Source organism: Egretta garzetta, unplaced genomic scaffold (assembly GCF_000687185.1).
Source record: "Egretta garzetta isolate BGI_Z169 unplaced genomic scaffold, ASM68718v1 scaffold27, whole genome shotgun sequence".
NCBI classification, from domain to species: Eukaryota; Metazoa; Chordata; class Aves; order Pelecaniformes; family Ardeidae; genus Egretta; species Egretta garzetta.
Window position 1 is genome coordinate 2719557 of NW_009260400.1, and position 20040 is coordinate 2739596.

Below are 20040 nucleotides of genomic sequence, written 5' to 3' on the forward strand. Positions count from 1 at the left end.
GAATGACGTCATATAGCGTGGGACATCCCTTTGGTCAGCGGGGCTCAGCTGTCCTGGCTCCATCTCCTCCCTGTTTCTTGCCCACCCCCAGACTGCTTGCTGGTGGAGTGGCATGAGAAACAGCAGTGGCCTTGACAGGGTTTAGCAACAGCACAAACATCAGCGCATTATCAACGTTGTTTTGCTCACAAATCCAAAATGTACCACTGTACCAGCCACTAGGAAGAAAATTATCCCAGGCAAAACCACTACAGAAACCAAGAAGCCCAATATCCTTAAAAAGCAAATTAGTCAAAACGCTTCTACAGGATGGAATTGCTGGACATAAGTGATAGAGCGTGTGGGAGCAAACACAGGCTTAATAAAAGGTAGTCATACCTCACGAAGCAACCCAGCTCTCTGAAGGAGCCAACAGACAGAGATGCATGTGCACCTTCAAACAAACAAATCCCCCAACAAAACAAACAGCGAAAAGACGATTCAGCTGCTGACAAAATTCAGTGCAGATAGCGACAAAATAATATTACAATAGAGCTCTAGACTCTGAACTTCAGCAGAGAGCGCTCTGAAGTAGCTATGAAAATATCAGCCTGACAGTCAAAAAGGAGAGAGAGTTCAGAGGAGGGCTACAGAGATGATGAGGGGACTGGAGCATCTCCCCTACAAGGAAAGGCTGAGGGAGCTGGGCTTGTTTAGCCTGAAGAGAAGACAGAGGGGATCTCATTAAGATGTACAAATATCTGAAGGGTGGGTGTCACGAGGACGGAGCCAGATTCTTCTTAGTGGTGCCCAGCACCAGGACAAGGGGCAATGGGCACAAACGGAAGCAGAAAAGGTTCCAGTTGAACGGGAGGAAGAACTTCTTGACTTTGAGGGTGACCGAGCCCTGGCACAGGCTGCCTAGGAGGCTGTGGAGTTTCCTTCTCCGGAGCTATTCAAAGCCTGGACGATGTCCTGTGCACCCTGCTCTGGGTGAGCCTGCCTGAGCAGGGGGGTGGGACTGGGTGATCTCCTGATGTCCCTTCCAAACCATTCTGTGACCTGTGGGCCAGAGATATATATATGGGTACAGACAAGATAACTCTGTGTTTGGCTATGCAGCATGGCAGCCAGATGCTATTTCTGCTGCGAGTACTGGCTTGCCTTAAGGAGGAGAGGAAGGAGAGGATCATGCTGTAACTACTTTTGTGCAGCTGGTCACAGCCTGACGTAGGATCATGTATTATGTGCACCTCAAGTCTACTGCAGCACTGCAGTGCTTACAGTCTCAGTGGGTAACTAGAATATTTAGTGGCATGAAGAAACTATTGGCTCTTCTTGGTTCTATTTCTGAGTTTCTTGCCCTTAGAAGTGGATAGAGAGGAACAGAAATAGTTGTATTGCAGCCAGGCAATTTTACTGCACCTATGGCCCATGCTACCTATCATAGAATCATAGAATAGAATCATGGAATCATTTAGGTTGGAAAAGCCCTTTAAGATCACCCAGCACAACTGTTCCCCTAACCCTGCCAGCCCACTACTAAACCCTGGCCCTAAGCACCTCGTCTGACTGGCTTTTAAATATGCCCAGGGATGGGGACTCGACCCCTCCCCTGGGCAGCCCTTTCCAGGGCCTGACAGCCCTTGCGGGGAAGGAATTTTTCCCCACGTACAACCTAAACCTGCCCTGGCACAACTTGAGGCCGTTTCCCCTCGTCCCATCACCCGTTCCCTGGGAGCAGAGCCCGACGCCCTCCAGCTCTCCCCTCCTGTCAGGCAGTTGTAGGCAGCGATAAGGTCTCCCCTCGGCCTCCTCTTCTCCAGGCTCAACCACCCCAGTTCCCCTGCCCTTCTCTGGACATGCTCCAGCCCTCCAGGTCCTTCTGGGAGTCAGGGGCCCAACCCTGAACCCAGCATTCCAGGGGCAGCCTCTACCAAGATCCTTGAGCCTTCCTCATGTCTCCAGTCTGCCTTGCAGCCTCCAATCCTTAACTGCCGTGCAACATTTGCAAACAAGGATACGCTCCTGCTCCTGCTGGGAGTCAATCACCCTCTCCACATGGCCCATAAGGGAGCTCTGAATGGCATCAAGGTGATCCGTGAGCCTCTGCAGCAGCTCCATCTGGTTCTGACGCAGCTCAGAGAGCTCCCGCTGCTGGCTCCTCAATATGCACATCAGCTCATCCTGGAACTCTGGTGTCACCTATGCAGGGAGAGGACAAGCATTCATCTCTAACAGGATCGGAAGTCAGTCAAGTTTTCTGCTAGGTATTAAATCAACCCCTGTGCCTAGGACTGCAGCGTAGCACACAAAGCAGAACACAGGGCCAGCATAATGTCTACTTCTAAGACTTTCGTCCCAAGAAATAAACTGCTAAGGCAAGGTACATGAAGTTCCTACAGGGAATTCATAAATGGTTGCTTAGAATATCAACTGGTGAGATTCAGGACTGCCTTCAAAGCTCTGGCATCTAAAAGAAAACAGAAGAAAACATATCCTATTCACTTTTAGCCAGGTACTGAGAGAGTGTGTTTAGGCCTCCGAATGGAAATAATGACCTCAAACACTTATGAAAGAGCTGTGTGACCAGTGGCATAAGAAGGATGTTTCCTAGAGCACTTTTGCGGCTCTTTCACTTATTTATCAATAACCAAACAACTGGAGTATACCTTTATAGTTTGTTGTCTCTTCACCTGCTCAAAATATCTAAAGAAGGCACATGTATCAAGAGCAGTTTAAGGAGCGTATGCAACTCGGCTGAGAGCATTTGGTACCAGATATGAAGTTACTATCAACAGGGACAAGAAATTCCAACAGGCCAGTCCCACCATGACCCTTACTTTGGCTGGGAACAGCTTCTCCTGCTGCCGATGCAGCGAGTCACCGCAGCAGGGAAGAGGAAATGAGTGGTAGTATCTTGGATGATACGGGGCTTGGGAGAGCACAGAAATGTGCATCGATAGGTGAGAAGGGAGCCATCAGCCTGGACAGCACTGAGCAGCTCCCTCTCTGCTGCACGAGTCAGAGAACAGAGCAAAGCCAAGCCCCAGCGCAGCCTGCTCAGGCTCAGCGGGGGCCCACGGTGCTTCAGGAAACTGGGATGAACTTTCTCTCAGGTCTTTAGTAAGAGTAAATAGAGCTGAAGCCTCGTACCCTTGGGACAGACAGCAGAGCAGCTCTGACTCACCTGGTTGTTAGATGATCTTGGTGACTGGTTCACATCCCTGGAACAGATGGAAAAAGTAGCAATCCAATTATGTCAATTAACTGCTCTTATTTATCCAGGTCTTCTGCCAAAACAGATCACACATCTTACAGTTGCTTTAAATTCTACACACCAGCTCATACTTCGGTTTTGCCTAGTATAACACAAAGAGCGGCAGGAAGGTGACGAAATCCCAGCCCTTACAGCACTGTGATGCCGTCATCTGCGCTACCCACAGGCCCTGAAGTTCCTACAGACTGGTCCCTTCACAGGGGGGAGATTTGAACCAAGTCTCAATGAGGACCATCACAAAGAACAATACACACCGATTTTTCAGTTTTGTCCAAATTCAAACCTAGGGAAGGCTTTGCCAAACCACTTCTGAAGGTCTCCTCATATTTCACAAAGAAAACCCAAGTACTCATTTGCTAAATGTAGAATTAATTAATTCAAATCATCTGGAATGATTCCAGCTCTCAAGGTGAAGAAACTAGCGATGCACCCCAGCATAGACAGAAAAACACCGAACTGATCCACTCCTATCGCATGCTCCATCCAAGTCACAGATCTACAAATATTCAAACGCTACCAGAAGGAAAGCAAACATTTGTTGTTCTCCGACAGCATCCACTCAGCAACTTTAAAAGGACAGGCAGAAAAATGAAAGTCATTTCAGAGGCCAAGAGGCTCATTTCAGAGGTCCCACATCACAGTACAGGATCACAGCCAGAAACTTAATGCCATGGCCCATCTTTGCTGTAATTCAGCCAGATTCAAACCACGAAGCTATTGGAACACAAGAGGAGAAAGCCCCGTGCAGAAGCTGTGCTGCTTTCCTCACACTAATGCAGCCAGGTTGGTCTAATTTGCCATGGGCAGACCTTTCTAGACATCAGTTTTACTTACAAGATGTTCACACAGGCATGTTTAGAAACACGCAAAAGCAGCAAGCAGGTAACAAACCAGAGATATTGTTGAACGAGGGCACTGTGCCAGCGTTCAGAAGCCAACTGGAAATGGAGGCTGTGTTAAACTACACTCACAGCATCACAATTCCAAGGAAGCCTTCACTGAAACCAGCAAATGGATCCAGCGTCCCCCCATAATGTGTGATTTACCTTCCACACATCTGAAGCCCAGGCTATACTTTGGATTTTGAGTCCCAGCTGGAAAGGAAGTGAAGAACCAACTCCCATACCCCCAAGTGGCAGTCAGCTGTCTGAGTAACCAGCAACACCTTCTGTGGGGTTACTGCCATTTGCAAAATGGGGCGAGGGTTGGGAGCACTTGGCCGCTGCCCAGCCTCAGGCCCTAGTTGCGCTGCTAATGGCTATGTTGTGCTGTGGCCCAGCACAGCTTGTCCCACAGCCACCTGTATCCTGGCAAGCCCAGCGTACCCGTCATCTTTCTTGCCCTTCCGCTTTAGCTTTGGGGAAGCCCGAGGGGATGCCTTGGCTTTCCAGTCCTTCACAGGCAGCCTCTGCGTAGATGTTTTGGCACCAAATCCACCTGATGTAGAAGCCAAGCTTGCAACTTCATCATCATGGTCACTATGAAGGAACAGCAGGGGAGAGGACGTCACTTGCAATACGGATAGCGTTAGCCTTCGCTAAGGGGAGGGGATTCACACTCTGCTCTTCATTCACACACAGCCAGAGTCACGCAGCTAAGGATGCCCGCCACCTTGTTCTTTAACACAAGGACCACTGTAGAGGTCAGCGTGTGCCACTCTGTTTTGATCCAGATTTGCTCAGGCTGAGCTCAAGAGCTGCATAACAAGGCTTGAAGGGTCTCTGCCTTAGGGACCACTGGGGTTCAGGCAGTGTGGGGAACAGTGCCTGCTCTCGCTGCATACACACACCAGCACCTAAGCCCTGGGATGTGATGCTGACCCAGCAGGGAACCCAAGCACAGTGTATCCTTATGGCTTTACAGACAGAAAACACTCAGCGCAGCAAGTATTGAAGGAACAGAGGAGAACTGGGTTGAGCCTAAGAAGCGTGTGATCCTCGGTACCTTGGAGTCTTTCAGCTGTGGATCAGCCATCCAATACAGGCTGCATGTTTCAGTCTGAATTGAAGTGTGGGTTGTGAAGGAACCTTCAGCTGTCAAACAGGGCTGAGCTTGCCAAGCACACAGAATGTGCCCACAGCGCTTCAGAGTGGCTCATGAGGGAGCAAAGATGTCAAAAGCAAGAAGCTAACTCCTGAGATACCCCTGCTGTCTCATCTAAGGCACAGTATTTGGAATCTGGCCCCATAATAAGTTTTCACTGGTAATTAAACCAAACTTGGTCCATGCTCGGTCAGCTGAAGTCATCAGGACATTACGGAAGCTGGACTGCACACACACGTTAAGTCAGGAGACAAAGCAAAGGCATTCACCCCACACGTGAAGGCTCACTGGGGACAGAAGCACAAATGTAGCCTGAACTGAGTCCATGCAGGACAAGAGAGGGGGCTGAGCGCTCTGGTACCTTTGTTCTGCACTAGCATCCTGGCTGTCATGCTGCAGCAGGTGGTAGCTGTGTCGATGATAGGAAGAGCTCTTGTGCTTTTCTTCAACCTCATCCCTTGGGCTAGAGGAGGAAAAAAAAAAAAAAAAAAAAAAAAAAAAAGACAGCACTATCATGAAAGTCTCTTTCAGCTTGGGTATTTGCTCACTCCACTTCTCACGAGAGATCCAGATAGAAGGTCTAAACCAAACAAAAAACGATCTGCACAGATCCAGAAAGCAGCAGGTGTTGCTCAGAGGTGCTAAATACTCAAAATTCTCCATGCATTATTCTGGGGGCCTTAGGAAGGGAGAAGCAGCTCAGCTATGCTTTGGGCACTAACCAAGAACATTCATGCGAGACAGGTAAGCCACTACTCAAAATGGGCAGTACTTGAATGAATAGCATCATCCTGGGTTTGGTTTTCCTTGAGTAATATTGATCACCGGGACAAAAATCATCAGCGCTTGTCAGTTCTTTCAAGTGCCTGAAGTGTGTGAATTTGATGGGGTAGCTCTACCAGACAGAACAGAATTGTAACGGTGAACCCACTCCAAGTTTCATAAAGATTTCGAAAGCAAATTGCACGTGCTTCTAAGATGTAAACGAGGTCTCGCTGAACTCAGCTTGCAGGAAGATCTTTAGACGGAAGTGAGCACTTGTTACTTTCATGTAGGCTGATAGTTTGACTGAGCTAGGATGTAAAAGGAGAACAGAAATCTCTCTGATCCAGAGATATCTGATCCAATATTTTGATATGAGAAGTCCTGAAGAATTCAAAGACAGAGAGGGATTGAGTGAGTTGCGAACTCCTATAAAAGTATTTTCTCAACTTCAAATTATGAGCAAAAGCAAACTGACTGCGCAGACACAGCCTCAGTGCCCTCCCCAGAGCCATCAGAATGGAGACCGTTTCCTGAAGCAGCATTCTCAGGTGTGGAGGCACAAGGTGAGGCCTTTCTCTTGCAGTTCTGGTGGAAAGGAACAGCCCTGGTCTGAGGCACAACACTGACACTCTCAGCCTGCTAGGCCTGCTGAAAAGGAAGGGGTTTGCAGGCTCCCACGGTGCACGCAGCCCTAGCCTAGACAGACTCTGGAGGTGCCAGATGCATCTCGCTGCTCCCATCCCACTACAAGACAGGGGCACTAATTCTGTGATGAATCCCAGTGTAACAGTTTGCTCCCGGTAAGCAGGCATATGGGCTGTTGCCCCATTCTGCGTGCCTGCTCCACAGAGACGTTGCCATTAATTTTCTGACTTTTGAAGTACTTTACTTATAATGCTAGCCGCACAGAGCCAATTCTAGATGAGAGATATAAAATTAACCTATAATCAAACCTGTCAATTATGTGCCAATTGATTCTTTTCAACAAAAGGAAGGCATAACCTGGGGCAGAATGTAGCTTGTACTGGTTTTATTTCCAGAGTACAAAACAAAAAAACCCAAACATCTCAAGCCTCCATTCCCAGGTGAACATGAAGGCCAATAAAGTAGACTTTTCACCTTCTTAACAGAGATCTTTTATGCTGCAAGGGGTATCAGAGAGCACAAATAGTTAGAGCTGGCCTAGGAAGTTCAGGACACAGCATACACAGAACAAGCACACAAGAAGGTTGAATCATCCAATCCTTTAACGAAAGGAGGGATGGAGAACTGCTCTGGTTTAATCACAACATAAGAGCTTTTCACCAAGCTAGCAATTTGGCAAGTGCAAAGAAATTGCCCTAAGCAAGACAAACCCAAGCGATTACCTGTCTGCCATGCTGTTCCTGGTTTCTCTGGTTATGTCAGGAGCTGCTGGCCACGGCTGATTCACAACACTGTCAGAAGATGCATTTTCCTGAGTTAAAGCAGTCTCCAGTAAAGATGGAGCATTTAGTCTGTCCACCTCCACTGGAGGCATGTCCAAAGAGTGGTGGCTGTGCTCTGAATTGTGCCGGTTCCTGGGAGACAGCAAATGCAAGGCCGAGGCAGCGGATGCCATGCTGTCTGCATGATGACTGGGCTCCAGCACCTCCGTGGGTAGCCCAGATGGAGCTGCTGCAAAGCTGCGTTGCAAGGTCTCGGAAGCAATCTCTGGGATATCTTGGGACATGGCTGTGGAAGCAGAGGAAATGACATCTGGCGAGCGCTCGCGGGTGGGAGAAGCTTGGGGCACCACCAAGGGCTCTACCTCCTGCAGTTCCAGTGCTAGAGAGGGGTTTCCTGAAGTGATCTGAACAAAAAAAATATTTAAAAAAAAAAAAAAAAAAGTCAAACAAGAGCCTTCAGGGTAATGCAGATACACCCCAAGAACCCCTGGCACCTTACACCAACCACCTCTGGAAATAGCCAGCTGTATCCTCTCCTCATGCAATCCCCGTGCCCCCACTCTGTTCAGCAGACGGAGACTTGTAATGGACCCTCAGCTGGGCTAACACCACACTTCAGCCAGTGCTAGTTTGAACACACTTTCAAAAGAAAACGTAACACCAGTTCTACCTCCCTGCTCTGCTCCAGGACCCCTTCTCTTTTAGTGAAAAAGTTAGTTCTAACATTGAATATCTCCTGGACTGAAAGCTTATTTCAATTCCAAGCTTTGGTCACAATCTGTTTTACATCACACCTGGAGAGAAAAATTTAGGAATAGGAAATGATTGTTTCAGACCTGTCAGACCAACAGGGAGGAAGAAACCTTTGCAGGTAGCGCTGTCTCCTAACACAAAGGCTGACCACATCCAACCACCATGGTAGTGGCAACACAAGCTAGAGCTGTCTCTAGTTTTCAGATATGCTGTTTTACATGAGGTCAGGTTCCATTAACACAGGCAAACCTGGCTGCAGATCTGTGCCAGCACCTGTGTTTTCCAATGGTCAGATGCTGGCCCTGTTAAAATCCACATAACTCTAATTTCAGCTTGTACAGAGAGGTCCCTTGGCCCACGAGGAGAAAGAAGGGAGCAGCATTTGGAGCCTTACTGGAACGGGTGCCTTTGGTGTTAGCTTGTCAGGGAGGCCTGGGATAAGAACCGAATGGCTCCTAGGACTAGTCTGGAGACTGCTGCTACTGCTACTCAGCGTGAGGCTGGTGTCCAGCTGCATCTTTGGGCTCACAGTCAAGTCTTCCGATGCCCTGCAGAAGACAGACACAAACAAATGAAGCAGGTCAACCTAATGATTGATCTGCATCAAACACTCAAGGTGAGGAGACGGGATCCACAGGCCAATGGAGGAGCCCAATCCAAACCTTACCAGTGTTCTCCAAGCCCTTCCACTTTCCACCATGGTCAGCTACTCCCTGTCAACTAGCACCTTCATCTCCTAGTCCCCATACAGCCCAAAGAGATACCAGGTGGAAACAAAAAAAGATGGGCGTAGCAATCTCTTAGAATTTGAGGGGTCAATGGGACCAGTTATAACTTCAGTGCACACAGTACAGAGTTTAGGGATAAATGGGACGCTACAGGATAGGTCCTTATCCTTTTCTCAGCCCCCAAAAGTGAATGTTTCGCCTGTTATGCAACCCAACCCACTGCGGCACTAGTAAGATTTTCCTAACAGTCCCAATTATCTCCTTGCCCTTGGTGCCTGCAGCATTCTCTTACCTGTAAACAATGACAGCCCTTTGGGAGAAGCATTTATTGCATCTCCATTTTGTTGCTTTGCAAGAACCCCTACGAGGCCTAAGTGAAACACTATTGTTGGCCCCTTGGATGACAACAGGCATGCTCCAAGCTGCAGTAGAGATGCAAACAGTGGCCTGTATAGGGACACTGGGACTCAGGCCAATTTCTAACTCTGGTTACAATCCCCTCTCCTACAAGACACGCTACAGCTCTGCACCGCCCTCAAGGACAGTATCAGTTCAGCCACAGATATAGTGTTTAATATATGCACTATTTACCTGGGCATAGAGGCATCCGTGACAGAAGTGCTACTCATGGCTGTGACTGCAGTCAGGGAACTGACGCTGCTACCTGGAGATACAGCGATCTGTAAGAAAATACACAGCTGTCAGGAGGTGACAGAAGAGTCCAACAGCGGAACTTCACCTGAGAATGCTGGCTCCAGAAGAACTCCTAAGGAGTCTTTGGTGAAGACGGAATAGAGAAAAAAAAAAAAAGAAAAAAGGTTTAGTTGTACTGCTAGGGCACTCAGGTGCTGGTCGATGGCAAGCCCCAGTACAATCCTCATCACATGAGCCACGACCTGTTTTATTGAGCAATTGCTCTCCCAAAACAAAGTGGCATTCTGCAGGGCTCCATACCAGACCCCCATTTTGTTCTTTGAGCTAGATTGCTCTTGTCAAGGTCTGTTGCCGCTAGCAAGGCCAGAGCCTGTACGGCGTTTAGGTCCTGCACTGCTGATACATGGAAGTAGAATGCTCCAATGCACAAGAAGAGGCACCGTTCATCTAGCCAGCTGGCTAGCAGCAGAGAGTGCAGGGGGACATGCTGGCCCCTGCTGCTGCTTCTGGCTATCAAGAAGCACCTACAGAGAACACCAACATAAGCACACAAGTACTCAGCTGGGAAAACCGGTTTTGGCCAAGCTTCTTGCAATTGACACTGCTTATGGCAGAGAGCAGAGATTGAGCTAAGCTCAAGGCTGTGTCCACCCGACAGTGGTCCTGGGGGCTGGTGCCAGCTGGAAAAAGCCTGCCATGAAATAGGTAGCAATGAAAAGCCAGGTTTAAACTGAACAGTTACACAGTTTAAACTGAAGAGCGAGCTGCTCCTTGCAGCAAACTGTATGTGCAACCATCGCCACATCAACAACTTCTGTCTGCTCCCTTGGGACACCTTTGCACTGGGAAGGCTCCCCACCCTCAGGCACATAAGTAACTTCTGCACTCAGCAACTTTGCTAGCAACAGGAAAACTTTTAGGAGGGGTTCAATTTAGTCTTTGCTCCCCAAGTTATCGCTGGGGTGGCTCTATCTCATCAGTCAACTCAGCACGAACTCCATTTTTGCACACCTCCACGTGCTGCCCATCCTCACCCAGGCTCCTCTAGTACACATTCAAGCTGTGGTGACAGCCACATGTCCCTCCCTTAGAGGGGGAATCCCTGCCTTAGGCTATGTATGTGGAGTGCTGCTCACAAGCACTCTCCACCGTGCCTGAAGGCAGAGAAAACAGACACCACAGCTTCTCACCAGTGGAATCCATATCTTGTAATATATGGCAGATCACCTTTTTTAAAGGGTGCCCTTTTTAAAATAATTTTTAATTTACGTCCACTCCCATTCTAAAAGCACATAGAGAAAACTAGACAGTCATGAACTCAGTACAGAGGCCCGGAAGCAGGTTATAAAGCAAGAATATCTGAATGGGTTTAAGAGAAACTAACATAACACTTGGATGCAGAGTGGCCAAGAAACAGCAAGCTCCTGTGCTTCTGCTTGTTGGCATAACCGAGAAGGGGCAGCAGAAACCCAAGCCGATTTAAATAGCTGCACCCTGTCAGTGCCGGACAGCCTCTAGAAATGCAGGCAGGACTCAATGGTGCAGGATGCGCTGCTGGCCATGCATGCATGACAGAGCATTAAGAGGAATTCTGTGTTTTCCGACTGTTCCATCAGAGCTCCGCTGAGGAGTAAATGCTTGCTTATGGCTCTTCAACAGGATACTTTGCTATCCTTTGCGGAGATCACCAAATCCCAAGGAGTGCTTCACATGCTTCCCGATACCCACATCCCTCGTGCAAGCACAGGAGACTTGCCTTCTGTACAAGTTAGATTCAAAAAAACCTCACCGAGCTACTGGATCGACAATTTGCAGATCTCATGCAGAAGATGTTACAGTCCCATATACCTACCTGATCATTTCAGACACACATTCCTGCAGGATCCTATCAGATGGGATATGCAGAGGTGGCATATTTTCTTCCATTATAGCTATATCACAACCCCAAACAACGTGGTATAAACCAGTCTCCCAGCGTAGATACAGTTATTTAGCAAACCCATATTTCTACACAACACAGCTATGTCAGCAGTTTTACAGCTCAGCACAGCACTTGCAACACAAGCTTTGGCCAGCTTAGCATTTTAGATGTGCCAACATGGCTTTACTCAGTTTGGTTACATGCATAGAGTTTCCTGCATGCTCTGCATCCAGCTAGCTAGCATCGCCTATCATCGCCTATTCCTTACTGCCTAGGAAAAGTTCCCAAAAGCATCAATACCCAAAGCTACCGCTCGTACCACCAGTAACAGTGCTGCTCTCCGGTTACCTGTTGAAGAGATGTACTTGGTGTCATGAATGCATCTGGAGTCATCAGCTTGGGTTTGGCATCATTCGAGAGAGACAGAAAGTCTGCTGGTACAGGCAGATCAGCAATACGCCGCAGGTCTGGCTGAGAGCCATGCACTGATCCTTTTTCAGATCCCAGCCCTTCTGTGCTTAGATCAGCCATGTGGTCTGGAAAGGCTTCCCAGGGAGAAAGACAGGAAATCACTTTACAGGAACTTCCCCAAAGAGCTAAAGCTTTAATTCCACAAAGTACGAACTTACGCCATTGCCTGCCATACTGGATCGCAAAAGGACAAGCAAAAATCCTGCAACAACCTAATCAAAGCTAAGGGCAAGGCAAATCCCGTGCCATGCTTACTCTGTAGGCTAAACAGCGGATGTTATCAGGCTTTGATAATAAGAGATCCAAGCTTCCTTTCTTCCCTAAATGCAAGGCCAGTTCAACAGCTGCATCCCAGAATGGTGAGTGAACTGGAAGAGCATGCTACACACAGCCCAGCCCCCTCTACTCCCAAAGCTCTGGTGTCACTGTAATCTCTTCCACCTGATGAGAGCTAAAACATCAAGTTTTCGGCACAAGTGCCAAATCACCCAAGAAGGTGAACTCAAGTGTGCACAAAGCATTGGTGCTCCTAGCTTAACGTGTCCCCATACTCACACCAGGCTCTCATCAAGTGGCCTGCTTTGCAGCTAGTCCACATTCAGAACCCTTTATGCAATGACACCACTCTATTCTATTGCAAAGAGGCACCCAAAGCCTCTCTCCTGCTGCCCCCCCTCCCAACAACCTCTAAAGGCTCAGCAACACCGAAGATTGATTTAGCACAAATGCTCACCAAATTCTTCATGAGTGCCATGGGAAGGCATGGATGCATTCATGTCAGGGCTATGAAGAGGCTGGAATCTAATCTGCACATCCTGGAGGGCCCTGAAAAAAAACAGGCATCTCGGATGAGCTTATGAATCACCAAGAAGCCTAACGCTTAGAAGATTCCTTTTTGCGGAACCGATTCCCTTGGAATATGCTTTAGTGTTTTCTACCCGTGACAGAAGCAGCAGAAGCTGATCCTTATTCAGCTGTGCCACCCAGGGTATTCAAAAGAGGTTTCCCAGCACGTAACACGTGAGCACAACTCTTAAGTCTTTGTGTACTCACGGCGACAAAAATACTAGCTTGCCACAGCACCATGCAGGGCTACTTCCCGGTAAGGCCATACTGACCACACCACTGCAAGAAGTTTCTATGGGTCCAAGCAGTTTTTGTTATGAGCAAAAGGAATTGATAAGTTAAATTTCTATAGGTCAGTGCAAGATAAGGACAACCACAGGCAGCTAGCCATGGTAGCTGCTACGCATACTCACTTGGTGTGCACGCAGAAGAGTTTTATCAGCACACCTGCTGCCGATTCAACAGCGCCGGCTCCCTGAGCACCTTCTGTAGACGAGACAAAAGTAAAATATGAAGATGGATTGAAACTGCAGACAATCTCCTAGAAAAACATCATAGCAGATGAACCAGCAGCAGAGAACCAGCGCGATACAGCTTCATCACTTCTCCACTTCAGAGCTAGATTCACCATTAGGGGAAAGTGTATCCTACACCCCCTTTACTTTTCAATGCAACAGCAACCAAATTTGCACTAAACCCGGTCAAGTGAGCCTCAACGAAGAGAAGAGGGGAGGAAAAAAAAAAAAAAAAAAAAAAAGTAAAGCTCTGCAACTTGAGCAAACATAGTGTGGATGTCTGTCAGGGAGCACTGTGCTCAGCAGCCAAACCCTTTTAAATTTTATGTGTTTAGCCACCCTGGCTTTTGGGTTGCCTTTTACATCACTGGCCAATAATGAAAGGAGAACACACTGGCTTCAATTTCTGGCCCATATGCATGAGTAAGAGTGGGCAAAGGCTGGGCTGCAAGTGCTGTAGAGAAATATTTATGAGCTTATACAAGACTTGTTTACATAGTATTTAAGTTAATGTTTTAGAGAGACACACAAGCTTGTATCATACAGAAGTTCAGACTAGGGCTCCACCATCCTTCCCGGCTGTAAACAACTGTAGTTATGAAGAGCTCTGCAGTAACTTTGTGTGAGCCAGCACTGGTGACACTCACTCAAGATCTCCATCAGCCTCATTGCTAACAAAGCTCAGGAGGCTGAGGAAAAAGATAAACCTAACTCTCCATAAAAAAAATATACTAGGCATCCCTATGCAAACTGTCCTAATTATCTGCATGTCTCTTATGAGGCCAGGCTGGGAGAGTTGGCCTTGTTCGGCCTGGAGAAGAGGAGGCTGCAGGGATACCTGACTGCAGCCGTTCAGTGCTTAAAGGGGGCCCATAGGAAAGGTGGGGACAGACTTTTTAGCAGGGCCAGCTGTGACAGGACAAGGGGTGATGGTTTTAAACTAAACCAGGGTAGGTTTAGACTAGATATAAGGGAGAAATTCTTTACACTGAGGGTGGTGAAACACTGGAACAGGTTGCCCAGAGAGGTAGTGGAGACCCCATCCCTGGGAACATCTAAGGCCAGGTTGGACGGGGCTCTGAGCAACCTGATCTAGTTAGCGGTGTCCCTGCTCCCTGCAGTGGAGTTGGACTAGATGACCTCTAAAGGTCCCTTCCAACCCAAAACATTCTATGACTCTATGATCTGAGCACCAATCAGGGACCCAAAGCTTCGGTCCCAGTCTGCTCCTGACTTGCGACATGTATCCGTCATTTTTGCTTCTGCATTTCAGGGCAACGCCATCAATATTGACAACAACATGAATTAGCTGTAATTATGTACAAGAGGTGGCACAGGGAAGCACATTGCTCCTGGACTATCTGTACAGCTGTAGCTTTTTAACTGAAATATGCTGATGTTACTCAGAGCATCTTTACAAATTTTATAAACAGAAAGGTAGGAGAGCAGGAGCAAACCAACAGCTGAAGAGAGGCAGCGATCAAAGAATGTCTACATGGGCCAGTTCCCCCCAGGAATCACTATCATATTCATTGTAGTAATAGCCAGAAGGTGGCATCTCAAGCGTTTCTCCTCTAAAAAGAGTTACTTGTTCATTTCTGTTGCAAGAAGCTTTGTGACTTGGGAATACACCTTCCAGATGTGATGGAGAAGAATCCCACCCTTTCCCTCAACTCAGACTGCATATTGACCTCACATCTGTCACAGCTCAGGCACCACGATTCAGAAGCAACCAACTGCTTTCTCAGACCACGTGCTCACACCTCTGATGTTTAATTATACAGTTTACTCAGGCAAGCAGTAACAGAGATGTATCCTGCCAGTTCTTCCAAGAAGCCTTTTGTTCCTGTGAGCCTCCTGCAAGGGACACACAGCCCTTCGTCGCCGAAGGAAGTTGTCCCCTGCATTCTCCTAGGGGCAGCAATGTTATGCAATCATGAAAGCATCACAGCTTGGATACCAAACAGCTAATCTTGTACCTTAACCAAAGCCATCACTTGAGGCACAGCACTGGAATGCTTTCCTAATAACAAACACCTCAGCAGAGTTTCTGTGGCTACGGCCTGGGTTGGGAGGTTCAGGTTCAATATTAAGAAATATTTTCTTTAGGAAGGGGTGCAGCCCTGGGACAGGGCACCAGAGCAGAGACCGAAGTGTCATGTTTGGGGGGGCCTTCAACATGCAGCTAGATGAAGCCATAGGTGACCTGATCTGCCACCAGCAATAGTCCTGCTTCAAGCAGCAGTTTGGACCAGCGACCTCCAAAGGTCCCTTGTTACCAACTCTGCTGCGTCTCCCTGAAGTACTCCAGCGGCACAGGACACATTTCATACAGACTAAGAGAAGAAGTGAGCCAGCCTTTCACGAGAAAGCCAGAACCAGTCAGGAAAGAAGTCCTGATCTCAGAGCAGCCAAATCCTCTTCATCACCCACCTACGCTCAAGTTGTCATTTTCCTCTTCCGCTGGGAGCACTTCGGTGTGCCTTAACCGGCAGCGGCTCACTGCTTGGATGCCAAAGCTCAGGACTGGGTGGGTAAGGAGGAACTCAGAGATGGAGCTGAAGTAAGCTTTGCCCTCCTCTTGGTTCTGCATCAGCTCCATCACATACAAGACCTGGAAGAATCAGAAACGGTAAATCACTGGGCTTTCAGAGCAGACCATACATATGTGTGTGTGGACTGCAAAGCCTGGCACCCGAACAAGATTTGGAACAATGGAAATAACGTGAGGAATAAAGCCTGGACCATTTACATTTGAAACAGAACACCCATGGGAACCACAATAAGCATGCTCCTATCTGAGTCAATCTGGATCAGGAACTCAGTCATTCTGTGCCAGGCACAGGTGTCTCCAAATGAGAGCTTTACTGTAGGGCAAGAAATAATCCTTAAGGCTCCTCAGGATTAATCAGTGGAATTGTTACTGTTTGTCATCTTATGGTGACATAGCTAAAGCCAACCTCTGCATTTTTAGCTATTAACGTGCACATCCTAGACCTAGGCAGTGGGATCAGTCACACAGATGGTCATTTCTCCTCCTGTCACCATTACCCACACAACCAGCAATAAAATGAACCACCTACTTTTCTCTGCACATCGCTCAGTATCAGATATTCAGCGGAGAGATCCAGGCAGACCTTCAGGCTGGGAAGAATACTCATGGAGCTGAAGATGTCGGGAGAAAAGCTAGATCCACAAAGAAGAGGGGGTGTGTGCAGAAAGCAAGGCAGATTAGCACAACCAGAATGACTGCTATGGAACTGCATTAGTTAAAAACCCCCAACATCTTAAGGAGTTTACAGCCATACAACATATAACTGTATGCCCTTTTCTCCTCCTTTTAAGAAGGCAATTCAGAAGTGGCTTTACACGTGTATGTGATCAGAGAGGCCACGATCCACCAGCAGAAAAGTAAAACCAAGGAACATAAGTCAAGTGAAGGGATGGACCAGAGTAGAATTTGAACTTCTGGACCTATATGGCTCAGCAAATAAGCCTCATCTAACTTGCTTAAGCTCTGTCAACGTAGCAGCCCCTCATTATTTAAATCAGAAAAATCAGTAAGAGGAATTGATCCTAGACTGGTTACTGAATATCTAGTATTTTTACAGAAGAAAGCTCTCAGGGAGTGCAATTTGGAACACCTCTCCTCATGCTACAGGTACGTGTGTGCTCTACAGGCTGAAGAGAACAGGTCTTGGTAACACCAAGGAGACGGTATAAAAGGATCAACCTCCCTGCCTTGCCAAAGCTTGACCTGACAGTCCGTCCCAGCCCTGATAGCTTTCAGCAGATAGGTCAGATTGGCAAGGGAGGAGGCTCTAACTGGTTCTAGAGCAGACTCCATTGGAGACCAAGGATCACCTTTGCAAAGCACTATACCTGGAAAGGGAGAGCTTTGTTACGATCTGTTGCTCATCAGAGTAAATCCAACCCTTTGGGAGAGTCAGCATGTCAACACCTACCGGACAGTTTGCAGACAGGTCCAAGACACGGTACACCACATCTTCAGCTCTCTGTTCTGATCTGCTCCTGTGATGAGAAATCTCCAGAAGGGAACCCTGCAGGCACAACAGAATTAAGTTCTCTTAGAGAAGATCTGATGCTTCCCACAAGGACGTTTCACAGAAAATTTCCTGACAACCTGCCCATAGCTGATTTTGCTCAGCCGTGTCCTGAAGTTCCCAGAAATCTCTGCTTCTGAGGCAGATTAGGAACCACTACAGCTCTCATAGCTCTCAAGAACCTTAGGGCCACAAATGCCTGAAGAAAGAATAAAAATTAAAAACTAAACCAAAACAAGTTAGTTTTTAATCAACTGCAGTAGAAATTTGGAGGACAAGAGGCCAGTTAAAATTGACCATACCACAAACCTGAACGGACTCATCAATTTCAAATTTTCATTGCTTTCATGGAATTGACACTACAATTAAAGTAACTTTATACTGTGCTCCAGAGCCTTCTTTATCTCTCCATCACTAGAAAACTGACTACAAAGAGGACAGGACTTGCTCCTACCACAACACTAACTTTTTTACAAGTACAATGCAGTTACAAGGAACCCTCCAAAGGTAGGGTTAGAAGACACTACTGAACTTTGATAATCCAAGTACAGGATTAGGGACTTACTCTGGGTCTTGTTTTTTATGGTTGTCACAGAAGAGCAAGCAGGAAAGAGGCCTACCATCGTGGGGCTTCCATTCATGGAGGCACCTAAGAAAGAATCAGAAGAGACTGAGCGTGCAGGGAGTAGCAAATAAGGAATATATAAGGCAGGTGCTGAACACATTAGCTCTTGTCCAAAGACAGCATTAAGTCAGCAGCCACCAAGTGTTATCAACTTGTAGCTGTTTACAGGCTTACATGAAATAAGGAGATAACAGCCCATGCAGCCATAGATTGTGACCCAAAAACCTAAGAAATCATGTGTTGTTATTTGGTTTGGTGTCTTAACAAGGGCACAACACATAAAAGAAGTCAGTACTGAGAAGAACAGCTCAGAGAAGCTTTCTGCATTTACAGGGATGGCGCAGAAGAGTTTGACTACAGCTCGTGCAAAGCACAGAACTCCTGCTTCCAGACACAGAGCTCTGCTTTTTTTTCCACTCCAAGTTCACCAAACCTTGAGCCTACATGATATTCAGTGATACAACTCTGCTGCAACAAATTACTTTACAAACATTCACCCTGTATCTTTATAACATCCTGAGAAAGACTATCACAGGTGATTCTGTAACAGAGAAAATGCTGCTCCCTGTTCCGAGAGCCTTCATTTTCTAGTTCTCCAGTTACCTTGGCTCGTCTTGCCCCTCAATATAGATCTGCCAGAATTTGACAAAACCATCGTGGCTTGCTGTGGCCAACACAGTTCCATCTGGAGAAAGCGCTCCCTCGCTCAGGCACTACACAGAGAGTGGAAAAACAAAACAAAACAAAAAGACATGGAAAAGTGATTTTATAGCTCTTCATGAAGAAAAGAGCACTCTCTTCAAACAGGAATTTGACTAACAGCCTAACAGCACATGTGGTCAGAGTGATTTCCAACAGACACCTTACCAGGCAACTTGACCCTTCACAGAAGAATTGACAGTTGTTTTTTTGTTTTTTTTTTTTTTTTGTAATATTAACCACCACCCTTTCCAGACAGCAAATTTAAGTGCAATGGACTGTGCTGCTACTGTTCCTACTGTTACTCATGTTATGAGAAGAGCTCGTTTTGTTTTGAGATCTGGCTTTTCAAGGTCATTATTGTTTGACAATCATAACTGTCTCATCTAAACGATATGATTACTCTGTCATCACCCTGTTCAAGAAGCAAAATTGGATTCTTTCCAGTTGTTTATTTCATATTCAAAATATCACCTACTGGATACTCAGCTGTAGTCCTGGTCCACTGTACTCACAGATATAACTGTACTCATTAAGGAAATCACAGAATAGAGATGGCATTGGGTTTAATTTTCCCCTTCTCACCCAGCAGTAAACCACTGTGGTGTTAAGTGCTCCATTTACCAGGAGATACAACAAAATAGTTACAATAGAGCCCAGGTTGTCAAACAGGCCCTTGGAAACCCAGACGAGTTTTTTCAAGAGCCATTTTCAAAGCAAATGACTACATATTCACCTTGGCTCTTTAAACAAAGGTTACTCACCAACAGTGTGTGCACATAGCCAGTAGGTTGTGGGTGATAGTGTGGATGGGTAAGAAACTGGGTTTTTTATGGCCAACTGTCCTAGGAACTGCAGCTCCTGAGACACTATAACCCAAAGAAAACCTAAGTGATCTGTAGAGATCACGTATGTGATGGCAGTAAAGAAAGCAGAAGAGGCTTATACCGTGCTGTGGCCTTTGACTATGATGAAGCCTTCTTTGATGCTAGGCACCTCCACCGGCCAGGAGCTGTTGTTCGCTCGGATAATGTCCAAATCCCACACCTCTGCCTGGAAAACAAACACGTGGGCATAGAGGTTTATTTAGAATCACAGAATCGTTTGGGTTGGAAAAGCCTTTTAAAATCATCAAGCCCAACCGTTCCCCTAACCCTGCTATCCCACCACTAAACCCTGGCCCTAAGCACCGACTCTGCCTGGCTGTTAAATACCCCCAGGGATGGGGACTCAACCCCTTCCCTGGGCAGCCCCTTCCAGGGCCTGAAAG

General features: G+C 47.1%; 1 protein-coding gene across 5 annotated transcripts in view; it reads right to left on the reverse strand.

Moving 5' to 3' along the window:
• Positions 1-20040, reverse strand: part of EDC4 (enhancer of mRNA decapping 4) — a 36493-nt gene that overhangs the window by 6888 nt on the left and 9565 nt on the right. For 4 of the 5 annotated variants that reach the window (XM_035898698.1, XM_035898700.1, XM_035898702.1 and 1 more), the window contains 16 exons: positions 19719-19823; positions 18675-18784; positions 18012-18095; positions 17348-17443; positions 16466-16568; positions 15816-15996; positions 13281-13353; positions 12755-12846; positions 11899-12095; positions 9567-9655; positions 8642-8795; positions 7435-7898; positions 5664-5765; positions 4585-4737; positions 3170-3206; positions 2004-2184 (listed from right to left, as the gene is read on the reverse strand). In XM_035898698.1, coding sequence (XP_035754591.1) covers positions 2004-2184; positions 3170-3206; positions 4585-4737; positions 5664-5765; positions 7435-7898; positions 8642-8795; positions 9567-9655; positions 11899-12095; positions 12755-12846; positions 13281-13353; positions 15816-15996; positions 16466-16568; positions 17348-17443; positions 18012-18095; positions 18675-18784; positions 19719-19823 — 2221 coding nt within the window. The remainder of the gene's footprint in view (positions 1-2003; positions 2185-3169; positions 3207-4584; positions 4738-5663; positions 5766-7434; positions 7899-8641; positions 8796-9566; positions 9656-11898; positions 12096-12754; positions 12847-13280; positions 13354-15815; positions 15997-16465; positions 16569-17347; positions 17444-18011; positions 18096-18674; positions 18785-19718; positions 19824-20040) is intronic. The other variant, XM_035898699.1, reaches the window with a different exon arrangement.